Source organism: Egretta garzetta, unplaced genomic scaffold (assembly GCF_000687185.1).
Source record: "Egretta garzetta isolate BGI_Z169 unplaced genomic scaffold, ASM68718v1 scaffold454, whole genome shotgun sequence".
NCBI lineage: Eukaryota > Metazoa > Chordata > Aves > Pelecaniformes > Ardeidae > Egretta > Egretta garzetta.
This window is the reverse complement of record NW_009259429.1, coordinates 2,649,300-2,672,140: the sequence shown is the minus strand read 5'-3', so window position 1 is coordinate 2,672,140 and position 22,841 is coordinate 2,649,300. Positions and strand designations below refer to the sequence as shown.

The 22,841-nt window shown below is 40.5% G+C and overlaps 1 protein-coding gene across 1 annotated transcript in view; it reads right to left on the bottom strand.

Moving 5' to 3' along the window:
* Positions 1-8,519: 8,519 nt before the first annotated feature.
* The window catches only part of SLC6A5 (solute carrier family 6 member 5), a 35,175-nt gene continuing 20,853 nt past the window's right edge, over positions 8,520-22,841 (bottom strand). Inside the window, exons 10-15 of the mRNA XM_009637087.1 lie at positions 22,203-22,315; positions 21,788-21,919; positions 20,653-20,752; positions 14,639-14,739; positions 10,944-11,111; positions 8,520-8,675 (exon numbers count right to left, since the gene is read on the bottom strand). Coding sequence (XP_009635382.1) covers positions 8,520-8,675; positions 10,944-11,111; positions 14,639-14,739; positions 20,653-20,752; positions 21,788-21,919; positions 22,203-22,315 — 770 coding nt within the window. The remainder of the gene's footprint in view (positions 8,676-10,943; positions 11,112-14,638; positions 14,740-20,652; positions 20,753-21,787; positions 21,920-22,202; positions 22,316-22,841) is intronic.

The window sequence follows — 22,841 nt, the reverse complement described above, 5'->3', positions numbered from 1 at the left end:
ATGTAAAATAATAACCTGTACATTTGGATAAAGTTAGGATGACACCAAAAAAAAAAAAAAAAAACCCAAAACACCTGCCAAAACCATGCCTGCCTTAGAGGGCAGTTGCATTTGCACACCTGTACATCAGCAAGAGCAAAGAGTATAACTTGGTTGCCTAATTACTTAATTAGTAAGATCCTTGAAAACAGCTGTTCCTGGCTGCAAGCTGGGTAATGCAAGGCACTCCAGGCAATCTCTGGGGTGGTCATTCCAAAAGCATCTCAGTGATTTATCTCCAGTGTAGCAAAAGAACTGTTACTCAAATACAACTTTGCATCTTCTTGCTTTTGTTTATGGTGCGGTGTTATTAGCACCACTCTTACCTGTGGGGCACAGGGAGAAGTATATGCATGGTATGGAAGTGTATGTGTGTATTCACAGAGATACAGCTATAGCAACAAGAAGAAGAGACAATGGTACACCAGCAGGTGAAGACACACCCTTCTGTCCCATCCTGATAAAACCATTTTGCTGCACAGTATTTACTCTTGGATTTAAGAGGAGGTTTCTCTCTGTGAAATAGGTCTATACGTCCAATTCATGTTAGCTTAGCTATGCTCGTGCTTACCCGGTAGTAAACCCAGGGTCCATCTACACACAAAATTGAACCTAATTCACCTCAAGTTTTCCCTTTTCCACTTGGTGCAGAGTCTTCAGTGGATATAGAATTTAAACTGGTCAGAAATAGATTCTTAAACAGATCTGCTAATAAAGCTGAACCTAAATCTGGATTAAATGCTATTTAAAAAAATTACAGTGGATACATACGAAAATTTGCACTGAGTTATTAGCTTTGAAGCACAGCCTCAGATGCATCTGGAACGATCTCATGGACAAAGACTGCCCTAACCATTCCTGACTTTTTCTTCTGTCGATCAGAAACATCCAAAGAGCCCACAGGTACTGCAAAAAGTAACACTGGCAACTTGGTAGGAAGGCAGCTCAGAACAGAGCTGGTCCCACAAACGTGGGTGTTTCTCAAGTCCCGCTCAGCACCCAAATGATCCCACGTTGGGAGAGCATTAGTAATCGCACAAGCATTTTCACCTGTTCGTATTAGATATGGGATAGGACAAATGGATGGACAAAAAAAAAAAAAATTAAAAATCACATTCTCCCAGCCAACACTGTTTTTACACCTCCTCTAATGGCAACAAATTGTCTTCCTTTATCACCAAAAAATCTGATAGTCTGATATGATCTTGTTAGAAGTTTAAATAGCTGAAAGGCTTGACATTCAGATAAGAATTAAAACTGTGTTCCTGAACATTCCTAGCAATTAAAAACCCCTAAATTCTGATGGCACTTTTTTGCAAGAGCAAAGCATTAGTCCTGGCAAGCTCACCGTGTTTCAGCTCAGATAATATTCCTGTGAAAGACTGTTCTTGCACTTGCAGTTGGACGTTGAATGCTTCTTGATTTTGACCTAAATTATCATGATGTTCCTAACTGTGTGGTGTTAAGCTGTTAGTCTAGTCAGCCGCAAAGCTTGTGGCATTTTGTAGTTTGGCAAAGTATTTTTGACTGCACCCGGTATCTCTCGGAGCAGTTGTAAGGTTGTTTGCATGCCTTGGATGAAAGGCAATTAGAAGCGCTAGGTATTACTTTAAGCGTCGCTGAATGCGTGGACTCAGTTGCCAGCTGAACTGCAACTGCTGGAAAACAACAGTGCTTCCACCTGGAAAACAAACCACCTCGGAGCTTATGGGATAGAAAATTTCCTCGATTCACAAATAAGGCTCGTATCCCTGGAAAGCCTGGCTTCAGAGGGATGCTTGCAAGCCATGCGGACAAAGTTTCCTTTGCAGCCAGCAGAGGGCAGGCATTGACAAGAGTGCTTACACCTACATACTAAGAAAAAGAGTAGATTTAAAGGGAGGGGGGGAATACCGTATGGCACGCCTGTCCTACCAACCGCTATATAGTTGTGAAGGTCTAAATCCTATCAGTCCACTAGGCTGAAAGTATCCACCTTGATGTTTATAATTACATAAATAACTAACACATGCACCAGAATGAGGCCTTACAAAAAGAAATCATTTGTCTACTTCTGTACTCCATCATGGAGCAATACCTACTGCTTTTTTTTTTTTTTTTAGTTCTCAAACGCATGGTTAGCTAATGTTTGAAGACTTCAAAGTTTAAATTAAGTTTTACAACTGATTAATCTATTAGGTTGGTATAAGATGTGCCCTTTGGTCAACACCCTGCCCATAAGAATTTTGGTACCTGAAAGAATAAAACTATTCCAAATAATTATTCCAAACGAAACACACCTGCTAGTACTGCAACAGGAGAGGAGACTATCTTCTAGTCTTTTAAGTAACATACATTGGTTTAAAGCATGGCTTGGGTGGATCCATACAACCCAGTTAAAAGGACATGGATTTTTACCTGTTCCCCTGCGTTTAAAGATTTAAAGCAGCAGTGCCTTAGTGGTAACAGCAAAAGACTGTCCCTTACTCCAAAATCAATGTGTTGTATCATTGAATCACATTGGCTGACTCCGGAGATTTGACATATCCCATGCACCTCAGTTTTTCCTCCTGAAAAAGTCAGCCTTCTCCAAGATGAAATCTGCCTTACACATGCAGAGAATTACTGTAGTCTTCCATCATTAGCTCCTGCCATCTCCTTCATCTGCACATACACGTCTCAGAGAAACGCAAGTTTACAGACAGAACAAAGTACTTTTGGGGGGGCAGAGGGGTGGATCTGATTACCAGAACTGCTGAAACAGTTCCGCCACATAGCTACGGACCATCTTCAGGATTAGGCCCTCACCTGGAATCGCTGCCACACTCTTGGCACCACACTAGTGTCTCGGGTGTTGCTGCCACACTGAGACCAGGCACCGTACTTCAGCTATTCAGTTTAGGGAAAGCTGGTCCAAAGCTCTTGTCCGCCAGCAGTAAAACAGGCTGGATCAGTACCATTTCCATAGCAGGCTGCTGGGAAGGGAAGAACCAGCTTACCCTAGCAGGACTGTGGCACATCGCCCTCACCACACCACAGGAATTCAACTTTAAACAAAAGCTGATGTTATTGCATAACATCATGTTATCGTATGACATAGGAACGGTGTCCTTACACTTTCCCTCACATCTCTCATTTGCATCTCCAGCTGATGCGAACCTCTATTGTTTTTAACAGTCAAACAACCTTGGGGATGACTGAATTGATAGGATCAGAAGGATTTAAGCAAATCCAGTTGGTCCTCTGATAAGCAATCAATTATTCCACAAGCTACCGAGCACTCAAATAGTTAAGAAGCCAACCATTTAATTGATACTTGTTTCTGCAGCTGTGCAATATCTCCGTTTCCCAAGAGGGCTGTTTCCAGTTGCTGCTCAAGGTTTCTAACAATCAGATGGATCAATTCTGCAGATACCTTAAGGCTGTGTGTTAAGTAAGAATGATGTTTGTGGTGTGCATTGGGTGTGGAAAAAAAAAAGACATTCCATTCACCACAAAAATGCCGGTGTATTTTCTGTTTTAAACACTGGACATTTATTTAGAGTCTTTAGAGCCCATACATTATTGAATATTTTTAATTTATCACATCCAAATATAATAGGCAAATATATAATACAATAAATTGCATTTATACACATAAATACAAAATTTGAGGTAGGGCCTCAAGAATAATGATTTCTTAAATTAATAACATACAGCATTATAGTATGCACTACATGAGATATATGTGATGCATCCTTTGTAACATAATATAGCTTCTCCACCTATAGCTAATGAAAAAATTATGACAACTTGGTTAGGGGTACAAATCTTTATCCATAGGCAGCAGTACCCCATAGAATGCCTGTAAATATATATATATATTTATATATGACATTACGCAAGTAATTAAGATTTAACCCATCAGCGATGGGTCCGTAATAAAGTGCCATAGGACACAGGGCGCAAATTCTCAGCCGGTGTAAATTGTCACAGCTCCAAAGCAAGCTGTGACAATTTATACCAGCTAAGCATCTACCTTACAAGGTAATACTACATAATATAAATGACAGATAACAATGTGTTTTAGTCAATCAACAATTTTCCTAACAATGGAAGATAGCTATAAGGCAAATGGTTACCTGAAGATGTAGTTAAATATTATGGGCAAATAATAATATTGCAAGCAATAAGGTCCAGCCCAGTTCTCACATTATGCTAAACCCATCAGGAAAACCTTCTCCCTTTGGTGACAGGCTGCCTGAGGGTGACAAAGGCAGAAAACCCACATACCCCTACCCCCCGCCCCCCTCCAGTCATCAACCTGAGTTCCTCGGGAATATCAAGCTCTGACCATTTGGCAGGTATCTTATGTGCACACCATTTAACTACAAACTAAGAAACAAGTGTCTCCTGCAAGAGCGTTACCAGCAAAACAGAGATGCTTTCTGGGATGCCACTTGCCAAAGCTCTGCAGCCTGCAACCCACAGTCCCTATGAGTCTGTCTTTGATTGCAAGAAGAAGTGGAGCTGCAGAATAAGAAACCAATAGGAAACAAATGTTTGCCATAAATAAGCAATTGCTTTAACACAGGCAACAAGAAATCATATTATCCATACAACTGTACATATATTCAAAAAGACCGAAGCTATTTAAAATAAATCAGGCGTTGGAATTTCATGGGAAGAGATAGCTGCACAGTGTATCGGAAGCAATGATCTTCAGTGCTGAGGCACATCTAACGTGGTCAGTGGAGCAGAACCTAATCAAAAGACTACTTTGACCCAATTGGAACATCATATAAAGACAATCCAAGGCTTTCGCAATTAAAGGTCATTTTGTTAAACCCTTCTTTTGGAAACAAAGTGCTGCCATGTCTAGCTGAAACACAGGTTTTGAAAATTGCATATTAAAAACACTAGGAAGACCCCAAAGAATTTGAAGATGGCAAGCATTTGCATTAGGTATAATCTTTAATGCATACGATAATGCATCTCAGCTCATCAGAAATTCAATTTCATTTCAAAGAAAAAATATGCAACATAAGTAATTTCACCAAATTTGAACATTTTTTACTCACAAGATAGATCTGCAAGTACGTACATCACATTTTTTACTAATATGGCTTTTTCCCCTCCTTTTTTTTTTTTTTAAATATCTTTACTGGTTTTTAATTAGTTACTAAATTTATTTTTAGAAAATTATCAAAGTGCATGCAAACTTTTCGTAGAACATGGTATATGAAGTGCATTCCCAAACTTCAAGGTTATTTCTCATTTAAAGAAGACACTGCTGGTTAATTTAATCTCAACATTCAGATTTGGCCAGTAAAATACTTTAAAAAAAAGTCTAATGTGGAAAAAAAAGTCTGCACTTAACATACATTGAAAACTTCATATCTTCTGTGATTTTTGTATGCATTTCTCCTCCCTCTCCAAATGTTTTTGCAAGCCTGGGAATGGAGGTCAAAGCTGAAGACAAGTATCAGCTAGAACAAAATCACTATCATCTGTTTTCAGAGTTTCAAAGTCAAGCCTAATTCTGTGCTAATGACTTAGCAGGCACAGGAACAACATCTAAATTAAAAGCTAGCAGATTAATTACATAAATCATGGAAAGCAATTAAGTTTTTCATATGCATTCTGGTTTGGTAATCCAAGCCAAAGAAAAGATACCATAACCTAGCATTATTCCTTCAAAGGATTTCTCTTTTATGCTCAAGGTAGACAGTAACTGACATCCTTACACTGAGGTAATTTTATTGCAATTAGTTAATCCCAGTTCCAATGCATGTCCTGAGACAAGTTAGTAAGTGAAAGGATTCAGAACTGTTAAGCGATTTGAGTGTGTTTTCTTTTTTTAAGAGAGGAACAAACCTACAGATTTATTTTTTTTTTTAATCACAGTAGTAATGAAGAGAAACTGGCCTGGACTCCAAAAAACCAAATCAAGACGCTAGGTAATGTTGGTGAAGAGAGGCCTAAAGCTATTTATCCTGACAAAAATACCTAATTCCCACTGGAAGTGCTGACTTAGGTTCCTTTCTTCACCCACAGAAGGTCCCTCAGTCCCACATAGACGTGGGGGCCAAATTTCCAGCTCATCTTTATGGACCTTCATTACATCAAACAGAGCGTGGCTTCTCAAACCTGCCTCTGACGGGAAAATAAAAGCCAGAAGTAAGAATAAAGAGCCCCTTTTTAAAAGAGGAGGTAAAGCTGAAACAAGGGGGCACAGCTTTAAGGCAGAGAAGCTCACGGAAGGATCCCATCTTGCTGCCATGCGAGACGGGGACCGACAGAGCCCGTGGATTGGGGATTCAGAGGCCAGCACAAAATGGTACAAAATCTGCCCTCAGTTTGCTCAGTGACAACCCCCGATGGTGCTTTGCTTGTCCTGCATGAGGATTAAAGGTCTCCAGCAGTGCCTAGAACTGGCAACACTAATTGCCCCGTGAAAGAGGAAGTTCAGCAAAATGATTAATATATTTAATATACATATATATATACACACACACGAGAGAGAAAAGAAGTTAACCATTTATGGAAGTGTTACAGTAAGGTTTAGTTTTCGTTTTGTTTTCTTCAGCGGGATGAAACATGTCTACTGATCTACAGACACACATTAACTGAAGATTTACCTGAGACCCTGTAATATGCAGACAGACAGACAAAAAAATGGGATAGAAACAGTCCCCTGAAAGGAAAGAACATTTACTGGCGACTACAGTGATGTGTGTGGGGAGGGGAAAAAACAGGCTAAACTACTCTAAGCTCACCATCTCTACACTGATTGATAAGATATTTATAAAGACATAAAACATCACTAGTACACACTACATGAACACTGATCACTTAAAAAATATCATATATGTATGTATAGGATATAACAAGATAGTAAAGGTTACAGTTTTGCCAATTATAGAAGATATATTTTTCTCCCTCATTCTAGTGCATTTACAATAAATTGGGTTAATTTTCTATTCAGGTAAATAAATGTACTCTTAAAAAGCTCTATTTTTACTCTGCCCAAGAGATTAGAAAACTATTTAAGTCTAACATTCATATCACCTCTTATATTTGATTTCTAAAACTTAATGATTTATAATGTCCTATTGCTATGCAATGCTATAACGGCCACCTACTAAATTGTACTCTCCCCCCAACCCTCATGTTTTATATATGTAGCGTCGCATCCAAGAGGATGGCTGCAGTGGTTAATTGTTGGGTTTTTTTGGTTTTTTATTTAATGAAAATGTTTTAAAAGTAAAAAAAAAAAAAAAACCCAAACCAAAAACCTATGTACATTTCAGAGAGAATACTGCTTTGAAGAATTTACGTGCTATATATATAATATATAGACAAGTGGGGTTCTGCTATTTCCCCATGAGTTGAAAGAGAAGAATACATCTAAAGGTTATATAAAGATGTTTATAGGAGAATGAACGGGGAGTCACAAAGTCGAACAGCACATCTAACAACTGTTGTCAGGTGGTAACTAGACTACACTTACCACTGTAAGAATACAAAGTTAGGCACAAATTATATGATGGCTTCTTGAGGAGCTACTGTAAACAAAAGCAGAGAAACAAGAAAACCATGTTCAGAGTACTAAAGTGAGTAAAACCACAGTTGCACTTAGTGTGGAGCAAGGTTTCAAACGCTTTGCATTACTGAGGCATTTTTAATTGAAATTACAGGTATCAAGTTGTCAAAGGAAATATATGATGGTATTTTAAACAGTGATGCCCATACACCTCAGTCTGGCACCATTTCCAAACCACTTCTAGACTCAAATGCGGTTTAGTCCCAATCTCAAATTATTAGTTCTTTTAATTTTGCTTTCATTTTTCTGCTTGAAGAGAGCAAATGGATTATTGTGTTTCTGTTCTGATGCCACATATTGCTTCCTGGTGTGCTGTTTAAAGGGTCTCTGCTTGTTTAAATAATGAGTCCTCAAAATTAGTATAAATCATTAAAGAAGCGTGCAGACACAACAGGTCAAGGTGTACTGTCCATGTAGACAAAGTGACCCAGCATAGTGCGACAGCCTTGTGCTGGTTTTACACCAGGACTACAGGACATCCCTTTCTTTGCTCGCTTCTATCTCATCTGATGGCTGAACTTCCCTTTGATTACACTGGTAACAACATCCTAGTGCCATCGTATCCACCTGCTCCAAGGATGCTTGCATGAAACAAGTCAAATTCTGCACGTAATTTCCTTAAAAGATTTTTTCTGGCACATTTGGTTTATTCCTACATAACCTGGCAAAACCTGGTACGTCACCCGTTGTGCAACACACTTTTGCTATTTCACCGGGAACAGAACACGTCATGGGCATCACCTACACCTGGAAGTGGTCTAGCTAGGTCTTCCCTATGGCATGCAACAGTAAGTCCTACTTTCCTAAGCAACCACTTTCAGGCACTGCAAAAAAGAAAAGGCAAAACAGTGGGGAAACAAAATGGAAAAAAAGACCAGAGAAGGCTGACAATGTTATTGCCACCCCGTAATAATTATTAGCATTGGGTCCCCAGTTCTATATCCTTCACTGGCAGTTTAAGTCCCAGGGAAGAGGTACCCAGTGGATCAATCATATTCATGTAACGTTCACCACGGTGCTTGGCCAAAAACGGACCCCAGTCCGGCTGCGGAGAGCACACCAACTTGAGTCGCTGCAATGTAGGGGAGAGAAAAGAGAGTCTCATTTGGAGTCGCGGAGGAGAATTACAATGCAGAAGAAATGAGGGTAGGCTCATTTGAGGTTATTGATGAAGGTCCTGCAATGCTCCACTGCTCAGTGTTTGGTTTGCACAAAGTTTGCTAGATTAATAGAGGATAAAGTGCCCAGATTTTAATTATACATTCTCCCCCGCACCATATGAGGGGAGCTCAGAACCACTGCTACAGTTTGCGAGGCTCACTTACTGAAGGACATGTACGCAATTTCTTAGCCCAATGGTCTAAGCAGTGGGTAACTGCATTAAAATAATTGGATTTCTGTTTAGCATATTTCCCAAAAGTATACAAATGACCAAAAAGTACATTGCTATGAATGAACAAAGATTTTAATTTTGAGATGACAAAATGTTTCATTTCTGTCTGCAGGAAAAAAGAAAGAGGAGAACATTAACCTGGCAAACAACAAAAATCTTCTAATCTTTCCACTGATTTCTTTATTGAATATATAATTTGATTGGCGCATTTACAGATAAAAAGGAGAGAAAACATATTTCTGATGACTTAAGAGGGAACAATTATATGTTTATTACCTAATAAAGTGAATCAGACCTCTATATCGGTTATTTTAATCTCTGCTTAATTACCAGCTTGCAACTCTTACCTCCCAAATCAACCATAATAGTTTTATGCGGCAGAGTTGATATTCAGGAAATACTGAGCTACAACTGAAATAGCTTTAGCAAAAGCCTCTTCAAAACAGATCCAACTTTTCGGTGTTTCTTTGGGTGCACAACTAAAGGGACAGCAAGGAGAGAACCCTATTTTGCGGCAATATGTATGCCAGTACTACACCTGTAAGTTCGAAGGTTTGAAGCAGAACAATTCATCTCAATGAGACAAATGTAAGAGACAATGAACAAGTCAGTCTAATTTCACATCAGCTCATTTCCAGCAGGAGCAGTTGTCTCCTGACTTGGGCACACCACACACACTACACAAGGGCTGAATGGCCCTTTAGACAAGTGGCCTCATTGCCTAGTGCCACCATGTACTTGGATGCTCTCCCTAGGGTGTTCCACCACTTAATATTAAACTCCTTTGCTCCCTGTGAAGCAGAGAAGCGTCGTCTTTTCCCTTAGGCATGTGTAGCTTGACATATTGAGAGACCAAAAGATTATTCTGCTTTAGTACATTTTCTCCTCTTTTCATTTTTGAGTCATATAACAGCCCCAACGGGTTTTGCAGGAGAGCAGAAAAGGGGGATGTGAGCGTCTGTTCTTTATCCCAAGGAGAGAGCAACACAAGCAGTGTGCAGCGAGGAGAGGACAGGACTGAGAAAGCCTCAAAGGCCAAAAATGAGACCATTGAACTTCTTCAGATGGCAAGGTGAAGGCAATGAAGGGATGAAACGTTGGCATTCTGTACTGCACATTGCTGTACTGCACCCTGCAACAAAGTGAGGAGCCAGTGGGATGGAAACAGCCAGGGAGCAGTGGTGGTGGCAGCTGGGGTGGCAGGCAGTGCCGGGGCACAAGGACAGGGAGCAGAAGGGGACTGATGCATTTCTGGAGTGGTGAGGAGAAGGGGCAGGTATCTGATTTGCAAAAGAAACAGAAGCAGTATAAAGGGCCACCTGGAATTTTTTTAAGCCTAGGTGCCAGAGACAATCAGCTTAGAGAGATGAAGAAGGAGGAAAAGAAAGATTTTCAGCTAAGTATTATAAAGAGTAGCTCAAGCTGTAGAGCATGACATCTTATTCCTGAACTTCGTCAAGCGGCACAACCTCCCAGAGTGCATCCCAGGTGACTCAAGTACCCGACCATCTTGTGCTCTGCAAATGGGCAACTCCTGATTGACCTCTCCTAGCACCAACTGCTGGGCTTGCCACGACACCATGCACACTGGCACACCAGCCATTGATGCTTCCTACATCTATGCATTGCTTTTGCAAAAAGGCCAAAGCTTGGAGAACAACTTGCTCTCATTAACACCATGCTAGGGCTTAGGAAATCTGTAACTCCTTCTAGTTCTTATAAAAGCAATCACTAAACAATTTAGGAGCATTTTTTTTTTTTTTGAGGAACAAGGAATAGAAGGTCTGCATTTTAAATCAACTAAGCATCTCTTTGCAACACAATAACTAGCTTACCAGAAAGTAATCTTAGCACTCTTAGACATTCAATATCACAAAAAATCAATGTAAAAATAAAACAGTCTCCTGTGACCATATTTTTAAGCAGCAAAAAAGACAGAAGGATTACCTCAATAAATTTGCCTGGGGCCAGATGCATTTTTATCACAAACATAACTGGGATCCAGATAACTGAGCAGGCCAGCATCAGCCATCCAAGCACCATGGACCAGCCCGGATAGTGGTAAGCTCCATAAGTCATTGGTTCCCATTGGTAAAAACTGAAGCAAAGAATAAACTGGAAACAGGGAAGGAAAACAAATATGTTTGAATAAGCAAAACAAGCCTGCTATGCAACAAATGGTAGGTATCTGCACGCAGAGTTGGTACATAAGGAATACAGCTCAAAGTACACACACCTAAGGCAGGGCGCTCCCACAAGCTGTGATAAACAGGTCAGAGACTGAATCTAATGAGTTTCATGGAAATCTTACAGAATCCCACAAAATTCACTGTATTTATGCCAGAAGAATTGAAATTTGAATCTTGCCCTTAGAGTAACATGCTTTATTACATGGTCTATTGGCAGTTTTACCTAATGTGATTATGCTAAGTTACTCCATTTCACTTACCGTATGAATAGCAATACATCTGCTTACATTTGTGCATAATTCAGTAACTTTTGGGAAATGCCTGTGCTCACAATAATTGCACACAGAAGATTTATAGCAGTATAACTAGGTGAAGGCACATATAAAAATGATCAGTTTTATTTCCAGAGATGTGGAGTAATTGGAAGTCTAATATTAGACTATCCAAATATATCAAATATTAGCTTTACAGAGGCAATAATAGAAAAGAATGTATTGCTTGGTTTTGCTTTGTCTGTTTCCATTGCATAAAAATTGAATTATGGCTGATCAGTGTCAATTTATTTCTCACCGTAAGTTCACTAAATATTACACTTGGAGGGAACAACAACAGAATGTGCAAGTTTGAACTGACCTCGTTGGTCTTCCAAATGTTCTTTGCTTAAGACACAATATAATTTCCTATTCCCTGGTTGTGATTACTGGCAGTGGCTAAGAGTGCCAGTCTGATCAGTAAAGGAACTGAGCAATTTGCAGAAAAGCGTTACGATTCCCTTCAGAATTGTAACAACGGGTCTAAGGCAGCATCTTGAAAACAGCCATTGGAAGAAAAAAAGATTTAAAAAAAAAAAAAAATACGTGCACACGCCTTTGTTTTTAACAAGGCCCTCAAGAGAAAAAATACATCGCCATTGATGTTACCCTACTACTATAGATTAAACAGGGCTATGTCTTCAAGCATTTAAACATGGATTTACAAACTATACCTATATGTTGTCACAGTCAAACAACAGTTGCCACTGGATAGGTGAGAGAGCTCTACCTGTTTTTCATGCACAGCAATAATCTACTTCAGTGAAGACAATTGGTAAAGAGAATCTATGCGGGAAGGTAGACCTCCTTCGTTAGGCCCGCTGGAGGAATTGTTCTTATTGTAGAAAGTTTCTTTTCCTTGCAACTCAGGATGTTGTTGGGCTCCCCAAAACTCACTAGTCCCTTCGCACATGCATTCCTGTGCAACAACTAAACCTTTTCAGTTTTCAGAAAAAAAAAGCAAACTAATTCCCAAATGAACAATACCAAAAAGAAATTACCAACTTTATCCAGAGACTTTTTTCCCCTCCCCAGAAATAAAAAGATTTACCAACGTTTACACTGCACTAAAGAACAGCACAAATAGGAACTTCTCAGCACATAAGCTGAAATATATTTTCTCTGGAATAAGTGACTGCAAAGGACCATAGGGTCACCAAAAGGACCATAGGGTCACCATTTTGCTTCTTCACCCCACCAAGTTGACGCCATACTTAACCATTTCAAACTGTGTGTTTTACCAGAAATTCTAGTAACTTTTCTTATCTTGTACCTAAAAATCTATGAAGACTCGTAGGAACTATCTAGCACTGCTGTGAAATGATGGGGTTTTAAAACCCTACACAAATACTGATAATCTTGCTGCACCTGTGGTCCAGGCCTGAGGAGTTTCAGGCTGACACACATTCTCGCAAATGTAAAATGTGAAAGAAGGCTCGGTTGTTTTATAGTGACTTGTCAGGCTGAAGGCTTTTGGAATGGCTACAAGTATTATTTCATTCTTGTGCTGAAACATAGAATTGTTCAGGTTGGAAAAGACCTTTAAGATCATCAAGTCCAACTGTTAACGTAACACGGCCATCCCACCACTAAACCGTGGCCCTAAGCACCTCATCTACCCATCTTTTATATACCTCTAGGGATGGGGACTCAACCACTTCCCTAGGCAGCCCATTCCAATGCTTGACAACCCTTTTGGTGAAGAAATTTTTCCTAATGTCCAATCTAAACCTGCCCTGGTGCAACTTGAGGCCGTTTCCCCTCATCCTATTGCCCATTACCAGGGAGAACAGACCAACCCACATTTCGCTACCCCCTCCTGTCAGGCAGTTGTAGAGGGCAATCAGGTCTCCTCTCAGCCTCCTCTTCTCCAGGCTGAACACCCCCAGGTCCCTCAGTCGCTCCCCATCAGCCTTGCACTCCAGACCCCTCACCAGCTTTGTTGCCCTTCTCTGGACATGCTCCAGCCCCTCAATGTCCTTCCTGTAGTGAAGGGCCCAAAACTGAGCACAGCATTCAAGGTGCAGCCTCACCAGTGCTGAGTACAGAGGCACGATCGCTTCCCTGGTCCTGCCGGCCACACTATTCCTGATACAAGCCAGGATGCCATCGGCCTTCTCAGCCCCCTGGGCGCACTGCTGGCTCGTATTCATGATAGGCAGTTAAAGACTGTATCTGCACCCAGGTTAAAATGTAAAGGAAGCAACATGTTAGAGAGCTAGATAGTAAACATCAATAGAGTTGTTACACTTTGGTTCTCAGACTTGGTAACGCATGGGCAGCAAGGCTACGATTGCAACCGTGCCCCCTTTTAGGTGAACTGGACATCTGAAGTGGGAGTAGGGCATCCTGCCGGGGTTTGGGGTGGGAAGGGAAATTTGGGAAAGAGAAAGAACAACAAAAAAACCAAAACACAATCTTATTTTAGATTTCAAATCCCTTTTCGTATTATTTTAAATAAAAAAAACAAAACTGGAAACAGACATGAATTCCAGGAAAAAGGAGGGCAATGTTCTGGATATTGAACAGTGTCAGAGGAGAGATTTGGTTTTTTGTTTGTTTTTTTTTTTTTTTTTTTTTTTTTTTTTTTTTAAAGAGAAACCGAAGTGATTTGTATTTGTTAGCGACAACACAACCATCGCGGCCTTTGCAAAAGTATCTCCACCTTTGCAGCTAAAACGTTGTCCCTCGCATTTCCACATGAGCCTCCCCGCAGCACGTCTCAGATTAGTCAGTTTATGACCCAGTAAAATGGTTTTTCCCTAGCTCAGCCTGAGGACAGAGAGGAAGACCATGTAATTCCCTCTCCATGTGTATATATACATACACATATACCACATCCCCACCCCTATACAATAAATGCTGCAAGGCAATGGTATCCCATACCGGCACTTTGCACAGACAGGGAAAGGCTACCGCAGCAACGTGTGGAGACTCACCATCCCTCTCTGCCAAAAATACCATTACTTACTCTCCGTTGCGTCTGCTACGCACACGTGCAAGAACGTACGTGCACACACGTGACTGGGTGTCCAGGTCCCTGCACCCAAGATCTACTTACTACCATCCAGAAACATCATGAATGATGAAGAAACAACAAGAAAACTCTTTGGGGAAGGCATTAACAAATTTTTTTGCTTACTGTTAAAATAGTTGGGGTCACAAAGGCCCAGCAGACTCTCCAGAATTTACTTGGCTGGAATCCAATCATCATCTCTATATCTTCACAAAACCTTTGCAATCCTGTAAATAGCAAATGTAAATGCAATTAGGTGTGAAAGAAACCAGCTGCCATTTGCAACATAGCTCTTGTGACCTCCCTCGTGTCTAACTACAAAAACAAACTCTGACTTGCTGGTTGAGAACTTCGGTGGAGGATCTAACACACAGTAAAAAAAAGGAGATTATTATGGTGGGAACCATTCTAATAAAATAGTTACTTCCTAAGGAATAAAACAAAATTGAGCTTTTATGTAGAGATTAAGTGCTTGGTAAATTTTGGGTTAAAGCATTAATATTATGTACTGGTAAGCTGCAATGATGTATACGCTTGTTAAATATTTCACGGTGAAGATGAACCTAATTAATATCTGTATACCTGTTTCAGCATAGACAGTATCTGAGCTTCTCTATACCTACTGCGTGACAGGGTACCACTGTATACGCTGTTAATTTTCAACTGATAGTAAGCAATACTTAGAATTATTAGAGAGCACCTGCAAATATTTTAAATTATGTTCAATGTTGTTGGAACAAACAGATCGACTGACGTGTTAATTCTTCAGGTTATCGTATTGATTGCATCCGTAAAGTTAGTTGAGTTAATAAAAGACACAAGCTTGGAAAATGGTGTTTCAGCCATCCCGGCCATGCTGTGGATGGAAAGGGTGTGCTGGCTGCTATCGCACATCTGATAAAAGCCAGGCTGCTTCTCAGCCTTGTTCTGCAGAGCTGTTTAGGTTAATTGGCCCCTACTCAGTACAGCTATTAGTAATTTGTCCAAAAATAATAAAAACAAAATTGAAATTTGTTCCAGCTTTTCTAATGATGATAAGAAGAGGCAGGTCTGGGGTCCAAGGCTAAGCTCATCTACCACACAAACATTTTAAATTTGGGACAATTTTTATTATTATTATAATTATATTATAACTAGTATTATATTTGTTATAATAATTATCATTATTATTGTATTCTATTAGGCTTGTTTTATAAAGCAGGCGATCATCTCTGTTATTTAAATTTTACAGAGCATTATTCTACAGCATTCAGTCTAACTTTTCTGATGTGAGTGTAGGGATGAAGCTTCAATAGTGGAGAGAAATCATTGAGCAAGGGAAGAAATACCTGGAACAGAAGTAATAACCCGCTTTATGTTCTTATTGCCCTTAGAGCCGGCCACTGCAGCTGCTGAATACAGGGATAATCCCTAGGCTTGATCCACCAAATTTTAAAGCTTTTCTGTTGATATCAAGGAGAAATAAATCTATCCATCTGGCTGTTCCAAAAATTAAGAAGGTATAAAATAGCGATGGTTCATTATTCAGTGCCTTCTGATGCACCTCTAAGATGGTGCTAGGACAGCCCTGAAGGCCCAGCTCAGAGGCTAAGCACAGAGTAAGCCAGTTCGGGCAGATAGCATGGCAGAGAAAAGCTAAAAAATTGTGGTATGCTAAGAAATAGAGAAGAAAAATCCATAAATTAAATAAGACGATAGCATTGCAAGAACTGCATTTAGAGGAGGGGAAAAGTACAACCTGCAGCAGATGTAAGCTTAAAAAACTAACCCACAGTGACTCAGAGGTCACATTTTTTTCTGCAACTGTAATGTCTCTCCCTCTTTTTCTCTTTTTCATTAACTACAGCAAATGCTCTTCTTCAGAAAGCCTCTTCTCCTCTCTGTAAAACACATGTAATTTTTACGACCCGTGGAATCACCGTACTTCAGCACCCGTCTGACTCATCGTGTGCTTCTCCACCTTGTAAGAGAGATTTGTGTGCCTGGACGGACCGTAACCCCCAGGGTCACTGTGTTGTGGACCCAAAAGGAGATCTTCACTGCAACTGGATGATTTGCACTTGTTATTTTATTTACCTGTTTATTACAGTTCAGCGTACCATCTGCAGCGAGCTACTCAGGAGATGCTCATGCAGTGGCCACCCCTGCAGTGTGCTGTGGTGGGAACAAAACTAGTTTTAACCTAGCTACAGGCAGCACAAGGTGTGGGCTGAAGGGTCTTTCCACAAAGCTTAAAGCTCGTCCGAGCGTTTCTACTTCAGCCATACTTGCTGCTGCAAAGGAGTTCTGCCTAACTGCATAGTTACCAGGGGCTCTGCCCCCAAAATTCATGCAACCCTCATGCAAATCTGCACAGACTTGTTTGAAACTCCAATTAAAAAAATTTAGTTCCTTCTTGTAATCGTCAGTAGATATTCACAGCCTCAAGCACTTTTAAGTAGTAGCAGTTCAGGAGTCAAATGCATGTAAACAGATACAGGGATTACCCAGTACTCATCTCTTTCCCGGTGAAAGACTGAAAATAGGTTCGTCAAGTTCCGCAGCAAAACGCGAAGGATGATTTAGTTAACAGAAAGCCGATTAAATCTCAGTATATCTGGTCTCTCTCTCAGATCAGTCAGCCCTGCTGAATAACTTTGGAAAATAAACAATACATGATGCTCTATATCTCAATTTCCACTCTCTAAAGTAGGATGATGTATTCATAAGTGTTGCAGATATAAAAATCCATTAAAAAGGAGAATGCAAACCCAGCCAGACAGCTACTTCAATATTCTGCTACAGGTAAAATGTTCAAAATTACTAACACTTTCTACAAATACACTGCAGCAGTTACCGCTGGCTCTAACGACGAACCTTCCCAACAGCAGACTGCCAAAATACAGATCTAGAAGGAGCACGAGTAAAGTTAAGGCCATACATTTTGAGTTTCCAACAGCGGCCCGCTCAAGCGCAAGGATCTTTGTATTCAGCTTCAGGACACAAAAAGCAACAGTGGGAATTATGCTGGTGATTAAATTAGCACCCACCACTCTGAGCTGTTCTTTACCAATCACGCATCATAATCTAAACAACTGGAGAATAAACATCTATACCAGCATGTGAGATAAAAACCAGCATTTGACTGCATTATGTAGCACTGACTCTACTGAAAAATAAATGATTGCAAGGAAATAACCAAGTGTGCCTCTTTTTAATTTAAAAATCTCAACAAGCAGAACGTGTAACAAGAACTAAAGACAGATTTATTTCATCATAAAAGCACCTGCCACTATTGTGCCAACCTGCTTGCCGTGAAGAGTACGAGGATACAAAGGTGTCAGTGGAGTGTAAAACAGCAATTGTCAGAGCTTGAAAATATATTATGCCAATTTTAAGCACTGCTTGAAGGAATATAACAAGAGCAGCAGCTCCACTTGTATTTACAACATGCAAATCACAAAGCTACAAGCTGTATTCCTATGAACAGTCCTTAGAAAAGTAGCTTTAACGCAGTGAAAGTAACTATGATACATTAGTCAGGCGGATAAAGATTGCCAAGTAAATCTTTCTTTTTTTGTGCTAAAAACCTGGAAGCTCTTTAGCCTAGCACAGGGTTAACTCCAGGGAATAATCTTTGAAATAGTTTATGTCAAAGTCTTTACTAACTTCTGTTGATTAGCAGTCAGTTGGCACAGAAAGCACGGAAAGAATGATTTGTAAGCAGCAGGTTTTTTCCAAGTCTGATTACATTAAAGCGATATGTAACTGAAAAAAAAGCTTTCCTCTATTCAAGTCTCTATTGCAGTGCTATAACTATTTCTGCATTGTTTTTTGGTTTTTGTTCAAGTTAGTGTTTTAAGGGATACTGGATTTCTTGGGCAAAGCAGGCACTAGCCAGAGCGATTTTGCTTACAAGCCTAATAAAATGTTGCTCCTCAAAGGCAGGTCTGTAGTGCTTCTGCCACGCAGTGTTCAGAAGAGGAACAGAGCCACTATTTTCTCCCAATTTACCTTCATCCTTATTTAAAAATGTACAGAACAAAGGCATTCTACAAATTTAACTAGGTTTGGGGGGTTTAAAAAATATTCTAGGCAAGGAATTTTTGTCTTGCACACTGATGGCAATGGCTTTGAAGGGAGCGATCTTTTTGGCACAGGCCGGGTGATGCTGTAGGCACTGCTGGCCAGGAGTTCAGCATCTAGTGCTTTAGCACAGCGTTGTTCAGGCGTGGTCTCAGCAAGCAGATGAGGAAGAAGAAGGGAGAAATCACCCAACAAACCCTTGTACTCTTCTTGAGCATTCTCACTCATCACCTCTTATGGAAGTGTATTGATTTTAGGAAAGCTGGGAAATTGGTCAATACAATAACCAGATGCTAATATCTTGGATGTTCTCCACAGGAACAGGTAAATGCCAAACCTGGTGGTAACCAGGGGAGGGAATGGGCAAACCTTGCCTGTCTTCATGGCGACTGAAGCACAGAGCAAGGGCACAACTTGCCACCATTAATTTTCAAACCAGGAGTTCTGCTAAATAATCCCCAAAATCCACCTCTCCACTTCAGGAGGTATCTCAAAACATTACGCTCAAGTCCTTTGAGAAGACTGGTTGAATGTAAAGCTGATAGCAGCTATCAGTATCAGTTCACTCACAGAGATGACACTTCTAAACCAACTCTAGTTAAAATGCTTACATTTCAGGGACATAAAAAACAGCAAGCATTTTGATCAACCAAAACATGATCGGCCTAAATCAACTTTTCTCTTGGTGTTTTAACTTTTTCCATTGTATTCTGTAATATTTCCTCACTAGGTCATGTCTGACTTGGCTTACAAACCACTCGAGCCTCATCACTGGATTGGATGTCAGTGGAGGCAAAACACGCTTCTGTATTTCCATGAAATTCGAGAGAACAAGGAAGAGCTGATTCCCTGTCCTGTCTATAACATTCATTTCTCAACCCAGAGCAACAAATTCTGCATGTTTTAAATTACATACTATTTTTTAAGGTAGTTTATATTACAGAGTGGACCCCACAATGTAGGTCAATCTAAATATCTAGTGCACAGGACTAGAGCCTAAGATTGTGCTGCTAATAGGCACTTTCAACAGAACATCTTGGGATTGTTTGTGTCTCACTGATAGAAAATATATTACTCATTCCTCTCCCTGGCAACAGGGAAACAGCCTTATCTTTGTTGTCTTTAATGCTGAGATTCAGATCTTCCTTTGCTTTCAAAGACAAGACTTAAGTGGCACCACCACACTTCAGACAGATGAATCATCTGTTATGCAGGGAGATCTTCACACTACAACCAGGTGAGATCATGTATTTCCAAGAATCGATCTCCTGAAAGCACTGGGCAAGTTTGGGAGCAAATCACCAGCTAGTATCAACTGATGTAGTTACAGCAGCACCAAGGTAAATTCATTGCTTTATGCTAGCTAGGGATCTTCCTCCTAATTTTATGTATGTCAGCATGGATCAATATAATCGGTGTTGCCACTGTGCACATTTAATCAATCTGAGTAGCTACATAGTCATGATCCTGTGTTACGGACAGATGGGCTAAAGGGAAGGCTGGATGCCTACATGGAAAATAAACCCTTCAAAAGTTGTTAAATGCAAAGATACCACTTCTGGCTCATGAGGTCACCGAGCCTAAAACTGTCAGAGCGTGAAAGAGCCCCTGGAGAAGCGTCACTAAATACTTGATCTATTCTTATACTCATCTCTAAGCATTGACTTTAAGCTACTGGTAGAAAAGGGACATCAGACTAAATGAAGGTCTTTTCAATTCATGTGTTTAAAGGAATTCTGTAGTAATGAAGTCCCATTATGCTTCCATTCAAAATAAGGAAATTCTGAGGCTTTTTATTGGATTCCCGCAATCGTGCTAACTCTGGCTGGAGGAAAACTGTCTTTGGGCAAATGGGAAGAGCAATAAGAAACCCCTGCACTTGAGGGGGTGGCTTCTCGGGTCTCACGTGAAAAAAAAAAAATTTTAGGTGTTTTTTTAAAAAAAAAAAAAAAAAAAAAAAAAAAAAAAAAAAAGGTATTACTCCTTTCCTTAAGAATTTCACGTTGCCAGCTACTTTACCATATGCTGAAGTGTTACTTTGACATAGGCTGCCCAATAACAGTATTCCTTCTTACCATATATATAGGAAACTCCAACAAGCTCAAAGATGGCAATGATGACAAGAGAATAAGAAGCTGCGTAAGTGTCCACAAGCTGTAACATATACATTCCACCCTAAAGAAAAAAGGACAAAACAGCCATTACTCGTGGCATATACCTGGGGTCTCTTTTCATATGTGTCACAACTCTAACGGGCACTAAGGTAGGCAAAATGGATGGGAGCAGGACCCAGGACTGTCTATCCCAAGCAGCATCCAAACGTTGACCGGCCACAGGCTCGTGCTGCACTATAGTTTCTTCCTTCTGGCGGAATGACTATCAAATCCAACAAGAAAAAAGCAGAGGGTACATCGGAGTCTGGGAGCTAGCACACCTTGGGAAGACGTTGGTTTCAGTCCTTTCAGGTTAAGGACTGAAGTGCAACCAGACCTCCCAGCAGCAGTGTCTCTAACCACTTGTCAAAAGCAAAATCACCATTGAAACCAGAACTACTGTAATAGTGAGTCCAGTTCAACTCTTTGGAAGGGATATAATGCCCTGCCTTCAGGGCACAGGTTAAGCAGTATAATTCAAGGAAAGGAAGGACTGAATCCATCCTAGGCTTTGGAACAGCAAAGTTGGGCCGGTAGGTGATGAAGTGAGGGGAAAGACAGAAAAAGGAGGAAAAAGGATTAATAGCAAGATAGATTTTGTGCACGTCCTCTTGAAATTGCTGTGAGTTTATAATGCTGGAGGAATTAGTGGGCAAAAGAAACTGAAGACTAGCAATGGTAGGTGAAAATTTCATTATTAACTCCACAGTTTGCCAAGACTATCAGTATATATCTAATGTGGGAGGGAAAGCACCCAAAACTGGTGTGCATGACTCACCAACTTTTTAAAAAAATGAATACCTAACTTATATGACTACTTTGGGGATGTTTGCCTAGGGATAAATTTTGGCAGTCTGATTCTCAGAAAGATGGGAACAGCAAAGTCCTTTAAATGTATCTCAGTCTGAGCATCCATAAAAAAAGGCTTTCAGACTCACCGGCTGTCTTTGCGCATGCGGCAGAATTCAGCTTAATCTTTTGCAATTTGCGCAGGAGGAGAACGGCCACCAGAGGGGGACTGGGGACAGACAGTGATGCTCAAAGACAATATTGTTACCTGAGTGATCATAGGAAATCCCATGATGAAAAAGGAGATGCAGCACCCAAGAGTGAACAGTGCCTTGTGCGTACGTAAGTATTTGGGGAACTCATCCGAAACAGAGGTCACTATAGTCTCGATAGTGGCAAACTGAAAGACAAAATAAAAGAATTAATTTCAGCACACACCATGTACACAAAGCGGCCCAGCTGAATACAATGGAATGTGAGAAGGAGTATTTAAAATCCTAGGCATTAAATGCTCAGATGTCAAGACTGAAGCTTCACCCAAATAATTTTAGCATTGCTGGCTTCACATCATTCCTCTTTTTGGAAAGTGGTTCACTGACCTCATGGAAAACAGCAATTAATCTCCTGGTCTTCCAAACAAATAAATAGGAAAAGCAAGAGGAAAAAAATGGGAAACAGTTTACCATAGTGTCCAATCCAAGTGTCAGAAGCATCAGAAAGAATATTATAGCCCAGAACGGAGAGAGGGGAAGCCTGGTTAAGGCTTCTGGGTAAACCACAAAAGCAATTCCAGGACCTAGAAATGAGAAAAATAAAGGCTGTGGTATCTTGCATTGTGTTAATATTATCAACTGAATGGAAAAGAGGGAGACATGACAAGTCATGTTTCAAAGTATAATACAGTATTACTCCACTTGATAAAAGTAAAAAAGATCTGAATCATAGAATGTTTTGGGTTGGAAGGGACCCCTAGAGGTCATCTAGTCCAACCCCCCTGCAGTCAGCAGGGACACCGCTAAAAAGATCAGGTTGCTCAGAGCCCCGTCCAACCTGGCCTTGAATGTTTCCAGGGATGGGGCCTCCACCACCTCTCTGGGCAACCCGTTCCAGTATTTCACCACCCTCATTGTAAAGAATTTCTTCCTTAGATCCAGTCTAAACCTACCCCGTTTTAGTTTAAAACCATTACCCCTTGTCCTGTCACAGCTGGCCCTACTAAAAAGATTTTCCTCATCTTTCCCATAGGCCCCCTTTAGGTACTGAAAGGCCGCAATCAGGTCTCCCCGCAGCCTTCTCTTCTCCAGGCTGAACAAGCCCAACTC